The sequence below is a fragment of the Ovis canadensis genome, chromosome 4 (genome assembly GCF_042477335.2).
Source record: "Ovis canadensis isolate MfBH-ARS-UI-01 breed Bighorn chromosome 4, ARS-UI_OviCan_v2, whole genome shotgun sequence".
NCBI lineage: Eukaryota > Metazoa > Chordata > Mammalia > Artiodactyla > Bovidae > Ovis > Ovis canadensis.
In genome coordinates, this window is record NC_091248.1 from 78,146,791 (window position 1) to 78,159,984 (window position 13,194).

General features: G+C 39.1%; 1 protein-coding gene across 3 annotated transcripts in view; it reads right to left on the bottom strand.

The window, feature by feature from the left end:
* Window positions 1-2,581: 2,581 nt before the first annotated feature.
* Window positions 2,582-13,194, bottom strand: part of BBS9 (Bardet-Biedl syndrome 9) — a 471,120-nt gene continuing 460,507 nt past the window's right edge. For all 3 annotated transcript variants that reach the window (XR_011256695.1, XM_069588065.1, XM_069588067.1), the window contains 2 exons: window positions 3,222-3,332; window positions 2,582-3,011 (listed from right to left, as the gene is read on the bottom strand). Coding sequence is in view for 2 of the 3 variants with exons in the window: in XM_069588065.1 (XP_069444166.1) it covers window positions 2,980-3,011; window positions 3,222-3,332 (143 nt within the window). In the remaining variant the exon portion in view is untranslated. The remainder of the gene's footprint in view (window positions 3,012-3,221; window positions 3,333-13,194) is intronic.

The following is a 13,194-nucleotide window of genomic DNA, read 5'->3' on the forward strand; positions in this document are numbered from 1 at the left end:
TTTTTAGTTATTCCAAGATTATACACACACACACACACAAACATAAGAAATACATAATGGACAATTGTTATTAATGACTGAAGTGTAAAAATAATGGGAATAGTTAAGAATTATTTGGGTCTTGATTTTTAAAAAGCCACTCTAAAAGAAAACACAATTTGTGGCTCCATTATTTTTCTGCTAGCAGAAACATTTTATGTGTGTTTTAAATCATGAGGCTAAAATCAGGGGTAAAATATATATATATATATATATATATATATATATATATACACACACACACACACACACATACATAACTAAATTCAGGAAATACTTTAATAAAAGATACTTTTAAGTCAATAATTAAATTATTTTCATCATTTTAGAACTTATGTTTTAAATTTGATAATGTTTAAAAGGTTAATTAAGGATGGATATCTTAGAATATAATGCTCAGTGAAATAAGTCAGAGAAAGACAAATACTAATATCACTTACATGTGGAATCTAAAAAAAATAATACAAATGCATCTCTATATAAAGCAGACACATACTCACAGGCATAGAAGACAAACTTATGGTTACCAAAGGGGAAGGGGAACAAATGAGGAATATGGAATTAACAGATATAAACTGTTAAACATAAAATAGATAAGCAACAAGGACTTATAGCACAGGGGAATATATACCCAATATCTTCTAAGAACCTAAAATGGAATTAATGAGCAAAAATCCCAAATCACTATGCTATATACCTGAAACTAACAAAGTATTGTAAGCTAACTATGCTTTAATGTTTTTAAGTTTAATTAGTAACTTCTTTCCTTTTTGCAGGTAGTAAAATGCAAATAGTAATAAGTTAGATATATTTTAAAATATTTATATAACATATGCTTATAGAGTTCTATATTAAAGTGATCTGAATAAAAAAATTAAATTATTTGCTAAAGTTATTTTGTTAATAGGCTTAAGATACTGATAACAATTTCTAGGAAAATATCTTACAAATTTACTTCTGAACATAAAAACTCCCAGTATAATATGTAATTGTAGCAACAAAAGTCACCTTAAACTCCCCAAACACAGATAGGGAGTCTTTTGAATTTACATTGGTAGTCACTCCCTCATGGAACAGAGCCGCAGCCATAAACAAAAGGAAAGCAATGGAGGAGAAATATGAAAGAGACAGAGATCACTGCACTCATGTACATTTAAAGTAACCTTTACAAATCAAACAATGCTTCAGTTTTATAATATCACAGGAAATAAAGGGAGAGATTCAAATGTGGGTGGAAGAACTGGGGGGCACAGAGGAAGGGGAAGACTGATTAAGGCTGATGAACAAGGAAACAAGAGGGAAAGAAAGTGAGTTAAAGAAAGGCAGATAGGACACTACAAATGGGACACTACAAATAGGACACTACAAATGGGACATGACTCAGAAAAGGAAAGAAAAACAAAGATGAGCTAATGGACACACGCACTTCATGGAAAAAATGTCCATGGGAATCAAATACCAAAAAAAAAAAAATTATAACCCAGAAACACTCTTTAAAGAAGTAACATTCTTCTTGTCTACCTTTCTTCAATGAAGCTGTTAAAGATGATCGGAAGAGTTGTGGTTTTCCATCTTTAGGCTTACACAGAGCCATGAACATCTTTTACTGGTCCCCACAGGCTGAATAACATTAACCTAATGGTTGATTCTGGCCCAAAGGCTAGTTGTCCACGCACACACTTCACAATAAAAACTATTTAATCTTCTGCTGCATCTCCTAAAAAATAGAATGCTATAAATAATAAATAATACATCCTTTGCAATTTTTTGACGTTTCACATATAGAAAACCCATGAGCCAATTTTTCCCTTGTACTGACTGAGGTATTCCAAAACTGGTACAGACATATTTTTGTTTAAATAAATTAATCTTGCAACTGTAATTTTAACTTGAGATTGACAAACTCTCTTTATTTCTTGCATATGAAAACCTTACATTTTAATTATAATAGAGTGTGAATCCCTTTATAACCTGGATTTTTTAAAAGGTATTACCCATTTGGGTAATGAAAAGAGGATGTTAATGTACTAGCTTCCTTGAGGAGCCTTGTGGGCTACAGCCCATGGGGTTGCAAAGAGTTGGACACAATTGAGCGACTAACACTTTTCCTTGAAAATTTTAAACACTTTCATACAATAAAATGCATCTTTTCCTACTTTTAGCCGAGTCGTAGTTTCTTACATTTATAAAACAACCATATTCAAGTCTTACTGTGGAGTAGTAACTTTTTTTTGCGTGCATGGTCAGTCTCTCAGTTATGTCTGACTCTTTGTGACCCCACTGACTACAGCCCACCAGTCTCCTCTGTCCATGGGATTTTTCAGGCAAGAATACTAGAGTGGGTTGCCATTTCTTCCTCCAGAAGATCTTCCTCACCCAGGGATTGAACCCACATCTCCTGTGTCTCCTGCATTGGCAGGTGGATTCTTTACCACTGAGCCACCTGGAAAGCCCAGCAACATTTTTAGGTCCATTCAACTTCTTCCCATTAAATAAAGATATCAACTATATAACCCTCTGATTATAAATTAAATCCAAGATATTGTTTGACAATGAGATGTTTATTAAACTCGATATATTTACTATATAAGAATTCTGTGGAAAAAACTGGGGTATCAAATAGGATCTAGGTCTTTGCATTATAAAGTCTGTCCCCAGAAGATATCCTCTCACTATATCCTGTGGCTGAAATCATACAGATGACCAAAAAGCAGCAACATCCTTTCCTGGTAAGACAAGTCCAGCTGCCTTGCCCATATTAGTATAAGTCCTCCTAGAAAAATGAGAAGTCCCGATCCCCATCTCTACACACTGTTATCTCCTGGCAGGTAAGCTGGATGAAGCACCTGGGCCAGGTCTTCCTCTGTGCTTAGCATGAGGTCCACACAGGATCAACCTTTGGAAGGCCATCTTCCCCTCATTCAGACAACTCTACTTCAACTATTCTGTGACTCCTTGGAGGGGTGAAACTTCTGGGGAAATGAAAGAGAGAAAAAGAGAGAAAAGATCTGAATATCGAAAGGAATATACAAATGATCAAATTCAGCGGCATCAATGTCAAGGGGAAGGATAAAACGTTAGAAAACAAGAAATTTTGCAAAATGCTTTTTGGTATGACAAAACAAAAGCCGACCAGAGTGTCACTGTTCTGACATATTTGTGAGGCCCACCCCTTCTCTTACCAGGTATAGGAGTCTCCACCATGAGGTGTTTGTGGTTGGTAAACAGTTCAGAGGAGTCTTGTTCTATTGCTCTTCCCTCTAGGTCTGATTCTGGGATTGTAGCACAGCCACCTAGTTGAAAAATACAAATAATATTTTAAAGAACAGAAATATCAATCTTTCCAGACATCAACAACAGCTTAAGAATGTACCAGTGGTGAAGATAATAAATGATGAGACAACAATCTTCAGGAGTTGAGCAAAAAAATAATAATCATCTTTAATATATTTCTTTTGGAGAAAATGCTGGAAATGAGTTATTGCCTTCAAAGACACACTGTTGATCACTCAGCAACAACAGCAATGGTGTTGTCTTCAAATTTATCCTTTTTAAATTCAGAATGGACAAAATCTATAGTATATGTGATACCCATACTATAATAGTAATTATAATAATAGTATGAAATTCCCTTTGGAATCAGAGCATCAGAAACTATAAAAGAAACAAACCACATTAACCATGAGGAAAAGAAACCTTCCTTGAACAAGAGAACGGACACTAGTATTCTGAGATGGTGACTATGGTGATATTTCTCTGGTGTTTGAGTCTATTCCTGAATCCCAACACCTTCTGGCACAGACACAAACACTTTATTATTCAACAGCAAAACCATGAATTGCATTTACAAGCTTTCAATTCCAAGTCAATTCCAAGGTGACTTGAGGATGAGCTGGCACAACTGCACTTTTAAAATATTAAGTATAAGTTGTTTGATTTTATCCACCAAAATCTTGTATGGAAAACTCATGTGAGAACTTCCTGAGTATATCTGCAACTTGATTTGACTAATTTGCCATCATTTTTCTGGAAATGTACTAACATGCTGTATACTGTACATGTTTTTTCCCAAAGCCATTCGTCTTGTAAATGAAGTGTGATTTTTATTTCTTTTTCTGAGGCTTCTCATATGCTGAGTCCAAAGCCTCCATATTCAAGTTTTGTTTTATGCATGAGGGGTTTATAAAGCGAGGGTACCAGCAGCACTGATTTGTAAACCACATCATTCAAGTGAGAGGGAAGTGGCCAGATCCCAGGTCTGAAGAAAAATACACCTGATCATCCATCCCTCTGTATCAACTCTGAAAAAGAAATCGATGTTGAGGGAAACTTGAGAGACAAGGATTTCCACACTCATAAAATAAGAATTAGAGGTTGCCTCAGAGGTTCCCCAAACAGGAAATGTTAGAATTATCCATCAATGCAATGGAACTCACCCAGCTATATCTGAAAATAGCTAGGGCCCTATCCAGAAGGAAGACCAGGTTTATTTTTAATCTCTTTCCCAAACTTACAGATCATAGTGACAATAACTATCATTACTACACACTTTCTCAGTGATGATAACTCTGCCTATATTATCTTGTTTAGTTCCTACAAACCACACCATGAAACAGATAATATTATTCTCCTTTTACAGATAGGAAAACGGAGGTCTCATGAGATCAGTACATCATTTCCTGGAAATGTTCTAACATGTTGTACACTGTACTTATTTTTCTTCCCAAAGCTATTCTTGTTAAGTCTTTGCCAAGGTCACACAGCTCCTAAGGAGTAAGACAGAGCTCACACCCAAGCCCGACAACTCCCAAAGCCTGTGTTATCTGAGCATTACTATATGGCTCCCAGTTGCAACATCAGTCAGAGACACCTGGTGGGAAGGTCTTGGGTGCCAGCAGGTTTCATCTCACCTGCTGCCAGGAGCACTGCTTAGAGTATTGTGAGGACAGGGACAGGCTCCGAGCCACTGTGGGACTATGGAGAAGCCCAAGAGATAGCGCCCTTCTTCTCTTGGACCCTCATCTAACTGAGAAAAAAGGAACAGGGTATTTGGAGGTGGGGAAGAGGCACCTCTGTAAGATTAACGACAGGAAGAAGAGAGAGAAGGGAGTGGTGGTGGTGATTTAGTCATTAAGCAACTCTTGTGACCCCATGGACTATAGCCTGCCAGGCTCCTCTGTCCATGGGATTTTCCAGGCAAGAATACTGGAGTGGGTTGCCATCTCCTTCTCCAAAAAAGAAGGGAGTGATCCCTGCAAAACAGAACACCAACCCCAAGAAAATAGGCCAAAGAGTGGCTTTCTAGACTCATAAATCAGATTAAGTCCTTTCTCCACCCCCAAGGCAGAGGGAAGAAGCAGGATGACGACAGGAACGTTATACTAATGCAGCTACCTTTGCACACAAGAAAACTTTGAGAGCAGAGAAGTGTCTCCTGCCAACAGATGGGAGAGAGTGCCGTGATCAGAGAGCAGAGCTGCCATGTGTGCAGAGGCAAGTCTCCACTGATTAATCAGTGCCTACCATTTATCCCAGCTGACTCAATACTGGAGCAAGTAAGAAGGCACAAGGGAAAACTCAGCTGCTTTAGACTATCCTGTAGATTCTACATTACATGAATTACAACATATATAATCTCTTGTCCTTGGCACAAAAGTTTTGCTTTGTCCAGAGTACAGAGAGATGATGAATCTTTCAAATCCCACTGCAGGGCTGACCAGTCACATGCCCTAGAAATGCCACCCTCTTTTCTTCAGATATCTCCGTGTGGCCAGACTGACCAACTATGTGCCTGGAGTTTCTGCCCCTTCAAGCTTGGCAGGAACAGTAGCATGGGAGCTCTGGCATTCTGACCAATGGGAAACGGAGGAAGGGAGGGGGCCTGGTGGAGAACTCACCTACCACTTCTCCCAGGGTTGACTCTGAATTCTTATTCCTTTTTTGCCAGCCTCCAGAAAAATGCTGTGTGCTGAGTGGCCTCTTCCTGGCTCTTTGAGAAAAGTGGTCAGGCAGGCAGGATGCACCACAAAGTGGTGCTCATAATTCCTTGACCAGCTTCCCTTTCTCCCCATCCTCCCTTCCCTGAATTGGCCAAATAAAATGCTACTTTAATTTCTGGCTCAGGTCTGTTTTCTTGCAAAAATCACTGGCATGGGAAGTAGTATTAAAAAGTAGGCCTTCGAGATGAAAATTTGAAGTTAGATCACCCATCTATCTGTATGAAATAGGGGCTCCATGGTTGGAGGTAAACAGACTGGGAATAACAAGCAGTTTGCCAGTCCATGGCCTAAGCCAAGGCTCACAGAAAGCCACTCTTCATACAGCATCCTAAGTTGTGTTATGTAATCACTTAAGCTTTCATCCATGTTTAACTGGGATGATGTACATTTAGAGGTCAAGACTGGGAGATCAAGTAGCTGTAGCACGGCAACATTTATAAGGGTTACAGAGTAGGGTGGCTGCTTCTGATAACTAGACACCCTGCGAAAGAAAATGGCAAGTTTAGTTCAGTTAGCAGGCAGCAGAAGGCAGATCCAGCAAGTAAGAAGGCCTCTTTAGCCATACTGGTTTAAGCCAGATCACCGGGCCAGCAGCACCAGATATGCTGGGGAGCTTATTATAAATGCAACCTCAGGCCCCATCCACACCTACTGAATTAGAATCTGCTAAGAAGGGCAGATGGGTATATCTGATGAGATTTTTGTTAGGAAAAAACATTTGTTAAAAATTCCAGAGTAGCCAGTAAAAGGAGAGAAATAAAATATAAAATCTGAAGCCCATCTGGGAAGTGGAGTCTGGGTTCCACTAATGTTAGATAAAGGACCCTAGGCTTAGATGCCATCACATCAGAGGAGAAGGGGAAAAAAAACCACAGCCGAATGAAATTATCTAAACACACATTGGGTGTGTGTGTCACAGAGGACCTATGGGCAAAAGCAAGGGAAAGTCAGGGACTTCCTGATCTGGAAATCATAGTGCCGTGGACTTACTGTGTGCTAGGCACTTGGTCGTGAATGCTCAATGCATCAGCTCCCTCAGTCCTCAATCAGCTCTGTAAGGAAGGGGTCCACGTGGCCTCCTCTGGAGTTGACTGCTCTATTTACTCATGCTACTTGACCTGCCGAGTTCTATTTGACAGACACTTGATTCTGACCCAGATGAATCCTGGTGGCCCAGCTTACCTGCCTCGCTACCTTGTAACTCAAGTAGCCTGAACAGGAGGTTCGCTGAACAAGCACATATTTTTAGGCTCTGTGGGCCTTCTGGTCTCTGGTCTCAGTTTTGCCATTGTAGTGCAAGAGCATCCAAAGACAAAATGAAAACATGAATGAGCATTAGCGATGTTCCAATAAAACTTCATTGATTAAAGCAGGCAATGGGTCAGATCTGGCCCACTGGCTGTAAGTAGTTTGCCAATCCCTGGCCTAATTCAAGCTACGTTTCATACAGCATCCTAATTCTAAATGTTCCTAGAGACATTTAACACAGTCAGATCATCTGACAGTATTGCTATAACAATAGTAACAAGGAGGAGGAGTAATAGCAGCAGTTCTTTAAAAGAATATTGCTTGCCCTACTGTTAAAAATGCTCTTTTTGTTTGGGCAGTGGTAAGTTTATCTTTAATGAACTTTAATTTTTAGAACCGTTTTAGATGTATAGAAAAAAATGGCAAATAATGCAAAGAATTCCTGTATATTCTCTACACATTTCCTCCTGTTGTTAACATCTTGCATCAGTATGGTACATTTGTTACGATCAATGAACCAATATGGGTACATTTAGTTAAAATCCATAGTCTATTCAGATTTCCTTAGTTTTTACTTAACATCCTTTCCTGTCTCGGGATCTCATCTAGAAAACCCCATGGCATTAATTGTCCTCTCTCCTTTGACTCTTCTTCGTGGTGACAGCTTCTCAAACTTCCCTTACTTTTGGTGGCCTTGAAGTTTTGACAAGTATTGGGTCAGGTATATTGCCAAATGCCCTTCTATTGGAAACTGTTTAATGTTTTTCTCATGATTAGATTGGGGGGAAAAAAAGACAGTTTCTTTTCCTAAATTCTTCAGAGTTCCCCATGTTTTGTGATTGTTTCCAGTTGTCTATCTTTTCCTCTAACAAAACACCAGGTGGGCGGTTGAATGGTGGGGACAGTGAAAGGGATAGGTGGCCAACAGCAAGTCTTGACTTAGACTGTGTTCCCAGGAGTGGGTCAGGATGGGGCTAGCTGTCACACCCAGGCAGATTACCAGTTGTCCCATTTGTAAAGAGAGGGTCTTAATGAGGCCTTTTGTGCGGATTATGTGACACTGTATACACTGAACACAGTGCTCAGCACAAAGTACCTTTTACCATTTCTGTCATCTATGAATTTTCTTGGCATAAACGTACTTTCCACACCATTTCTGAGGAATGAAGGAACTTTAGGTTTTAATGCAACCACCTTCATTTAAAAGCAGAGGCTCAGAGAGGGTAGTGGATGCCCCTTATATTCCAGGGCTTGTGCCTGGTTCTCCTGCTTGCTAAGCCATTACCGCTTTCTCAAAACCACCTTTTTTTTCCCAGAAAGATCTCAGTGGATTTGCCTGTAAGTTGGCTGTCCTGACCAGTACTTCCTTTTAATGATACAGAAAACCCAGAAAGTTGGCAAGCTGTTCTTTGGGTGTATTTTAGGACTTTGTAGATTTATATTCTTGTGACAGAGATCTCTGCAATCAACTGAGTATACGGGTGCAAATATTCCATTCCTTCAGGGAGGAAAAACATTTTTCTTCTTTTATCTTCCTATGTTTAAAAGGAATCAAACAAGCAGACACTTTGAGAATCATAAATGACCACAGACACCCTGTTCTGATTTCCCAGCCAAAGAATCTTCTGTTCATATGCCTGAAATGCCACTAAAAATTAAAAACAGCAAAAACCTCAAAAATATATACCAATGACATTTTTCTTTTAATCAAGATTTACTTGATGGATAAAGTACTTTTGAGGTTAACATTCAGATTCCATTTCAAAGGTTTTTAATTCATGTGAAGTGTGGGGAATAGATGCTTTGAAAAGAATATTTCACTATCTTAAACATGAAAAGCTTCCCTAAGAAACTATGAGCGTTTAAAACAAATTTTTAATGAATTTATTTTAATTGGGGATAATTACTTTACAATATTGTGGGGTTTTTGCCACACATCGACATGAATCAGCCACAGGTGCCATGTGTCCCCCATCCTGAGCCTCCCTCCCACCTCCCTCCCTACCCCATCCCTCTGGGTTGTCCCAGAGCACTGGCTTTGACTGCTCTGCTTCATGCATCGAACTTGCACTGGTCATCTATTTTACATGTGGTAATATACATGTTTCTATGTTATTCTCTCAAATCAGAAACTATGAGTATTAAAAAGCTCTCTGAAAATGTATCTATTTGAAAGTTTTACTCTTTATCCTTTCTCAGTCTCTGTCTCTCTGTGTAAATGTGCACACACATCCACATGTAGGGCATATAGACAAGCATAAGAGTTTTCCTGATAATTCTCTTTTACTTTGTTCATTTTTATATTTTCTTAAAATTAATTTTTTTCGAGGGCTTCCCGTGTGGCTCAGTAATAAGGAATCTGCTTGCCAATGCAGGAGACATGGATTCAACCCGATTCAGGAAGGCACCACATGCTGCAGAGCGGCCAAGCCCCCGCACCACAACTACTGATCCTGCGCTCTAGAGCCTGGGAGCCACAATTACTGAGCCCCGGTGCCACAGCTACTGAAGCCCACCTAGGGTCCATGCCCTACAACGAGAGAAGCCACTGCAATGAGCGCCCCACTCTCCACAGCTAGAGAACAAAGATGCAGCACAATCGCAAATAACAAAAATAAATAAGTAAATAAAATTACATGTTTAATATAAATGCATATATATATATATAAGCTACAGGAGGTCAAAAATCCTATAGTATGTTTGGGAACCAATTTTAACTGCATATTTAGAAATTTTTGGACAAAATGGAAGAATGGAAGGAAGAGGAGTGGGTAAAAGAGGGAAGGAGATAGAGGATGAAAAGGAACAGTGGGGAGGGGAGGATGAATTAGCAACATCGTCCATATTTGTGTGTGTATACTTCTACAGAAGATATTTGGGGTGACTTACCAAAGGTATAGATAATAAAATATTAAAGAATAAAAAACAGAATAGCAGTTAGAAAAATGTGATGCAGAGTAGGAGGTATATGGCTAGGAAGAATTGTATATAAAATACAGATAAAGACTTATACAAGGGCTGGCATGGAGATAAAAAGCCAAAAGCTCTGGAGTAGAAGTGGGGCTGCGCTTCGCCTGATTAATTCTCCACTGACCTCCCTTCCTCCACACTGGACTTCAAATCAAAGGGCCCAATCTATCTTGTACTTGGACTTAACCTTTCCTTAAGAGCACACTATAATTGGTAAAGCTATGCTTGTTGGAATTTTTTTGACTGATGGTACGGGTATGTGTGTGTGTGTGTGTGTGTGTGTGTGTATGTGTGTGTGTGTGTGTGTGTGCATACGTGCCTATTCTATGCTTAAGGGCCACTTTATTTTTAAACTCTTGTCTGTTTATATCTTTTCTTTTCTTTATGATTTTCAGTCTTCTCTCTCTCTCTCAATTTTTTTTAAATTTTTGGCTACACCCCACAGCATGCAGGACCATAGTTCCCCAACTAGGGATCAAACCTGTGCCCCCCTGCAATGGAAGGTAGTTAAGAGCCATTTTAGATGGCCAAGATTTCTGTGAAATTGGGTTTACAGAGGTACTTACTAAGCAAATACTACAGAAAAACACGCATATAGGAGATTGTTAAAAACACAACAGCCAGAGCCCGTCATGGAAATGAAGCCCTCAAGAATCTAATACAGTACTGAATGCATGTAGCGTGACAAATCAGACTGATATTATATGATGCTGCTGCTTCTCTGAAGGAGGAACTGGAGAGCATTAGTTGACATCTTTCTCATCTTCATTTCCATGAGATCCTTTTTTTTCTTGTAACGTGGAGACACACCACCCTTAATCTGGTACAATTTTACAAGTTCAAAACTCAGGAAAACAGAAGAAAAAATATCTTTCAATAAAGTCTTAGGTTTCCAGTTCCAACATATGATATTTGTTTTCCTGTGTTTCTTTTAAATCTATTTTGTAACTGTTCTTTCTCTATATGTTTCCAGATGACATGCTGACTGCATAGACGGTAGCTTATCTACTACTTAACACAGATAATAATGGTTAACCACAGGGAGGCGGGTGAAGGTCACTGTAACATGTATCCAACATGATCCCTATAGAATGCTTGCGAGTTCAGTTCCACTGCCTAATAACAAACTTTGATCTCCCCACACCCAGTAAGAACTTCATATGTGTTCAAGGGTATGCACACTATGTTTGAAAATAGTTCCATTTCACATCTCACAAGACCAAGTTTGTGAATAAAAGAGAGTCTAATATATTTTAAGGGGTCTAACATGTGTCTCAGCAAGTTCTAAAATTCTCATAATGGCTGAATATTTAGTCCCTTGGGGTATAAGGGCTTCAGTCAGAGAATCTAGATTTAACAGAGTAGGGTTCTCCTGGCATTAAGATGATTCCACAACTTGAATAATAATAGGTGTCCAGGTATTTTTTTTTAGCTGGACCACTACTTAGAATGTAGGTCCACTCAGTACAAAGGATTAAGAAATACAGGAACATAGCAATTTTCATCCACTGATAATTATGTAAACAGAATGTACCAAGCAGAGAAAAGTCCTATTTACAAAAAAATCAAGCACAGTCCATAAATCCTACAGATTGGAACTGATCCAGGTTAAGAATTTCTCCAGATGTCACTCTGTAAACAGGGCTTCATAAAGTGAATTCCCCAATTAACTGTCGGTAAGAGTAAGCTCTACAGTATGTTAGTGTGCTGCTGCTGCTGCTAAGTCACTTCAGTCGTGTCCGACTCTGTGCGACCCCATAGACGGCAACCCACTAGGCTCCTCTGTCCCTGGGATTCTCCAGACAAGAGTACTGGAGAGGGTTGCCATTGCCTTCTCCAATGCATGAAAGTGAAAAGTGAAAGTGAAGTCGTGGCTGACTCTTAGCGACCCCATGGACTGCAGCCTACCAGGCTCCTCCATCCTTGGGATTTTCCAGGCAAGAGTACTGGAGTGGGCGGCCACTGCCTTCTCCGTGTTAGTATACTATGACCCTCTATAATACGTAGGTGAATTGTCTGGCCCTATAGATCATTAGTCAGATGTGATACAATAGAATTCAGGAGAAAGAAGTGGAGTAAGCACAATTTCTTCTGATATAGAGAGAAGGTCGCATAAAATTACTGCTCAGGAACTCAGAGCTTTGTTCACTGAAGGAAATGAGAACTCTCTCATTTATTTGCATTACATCTGTTTTTCTAACACATTTAGTTCTTAACCTGGAGTACTTGGAAAGACACACACCCAGTAAGAACATAAACATGGAACTTAAAAAAAAAAAAAAAAGGACTATTCACTATTTTGTTAAAGTCTCCAATCACAATGTTTTCCCACATGTTAACAAGGCCATTAAATCCCCCAAACAGGAACACAAAAGGATTACCCAGCCATTGTGAGAAGGTGGGGAAGAAGAGAAAGTTAATAATTGCTTTCCCTTGCCAGTTGATCAATGTCTAGAGCACTCTGCAAGGAAATGCAAGAGCCACTGTCTTTCAGCTAGATATTTTCTATACTGATAAGTATAGCACTTTTTTGTTCTAAAAGAAGGTGATTGTGGTTTTTAATTTTCATTTTGTTTCTAAATCCTAAGGCAATCCAATGTACAACTGGAAAGAGACATAATTTTAAGACATTTCCATTTCAAATACTTTCCTCTCCTAACTCCCTCTTCAGAGACCAACTCTCTCTCAGAAGTACACAGGCACAAATAAAACATTATAGCTACAGTTGAGAAAGAAAAGGAAGCCAATAGTTCTGCAATAATAATTTCTTTAAAAAAAAAATGAAACAGTAAGCGTATAATTCTACTTTGCCTGGACACTACATAATAAGAGAGCCAGTGTTCTTCACAGCTTCCCTCTTGCATCAAGTGGCTATTAATTCCCCAGTGATCCTGGCAACGTTTCTTCAACTTGAATTTCTTTCCACAACCCAATTAAA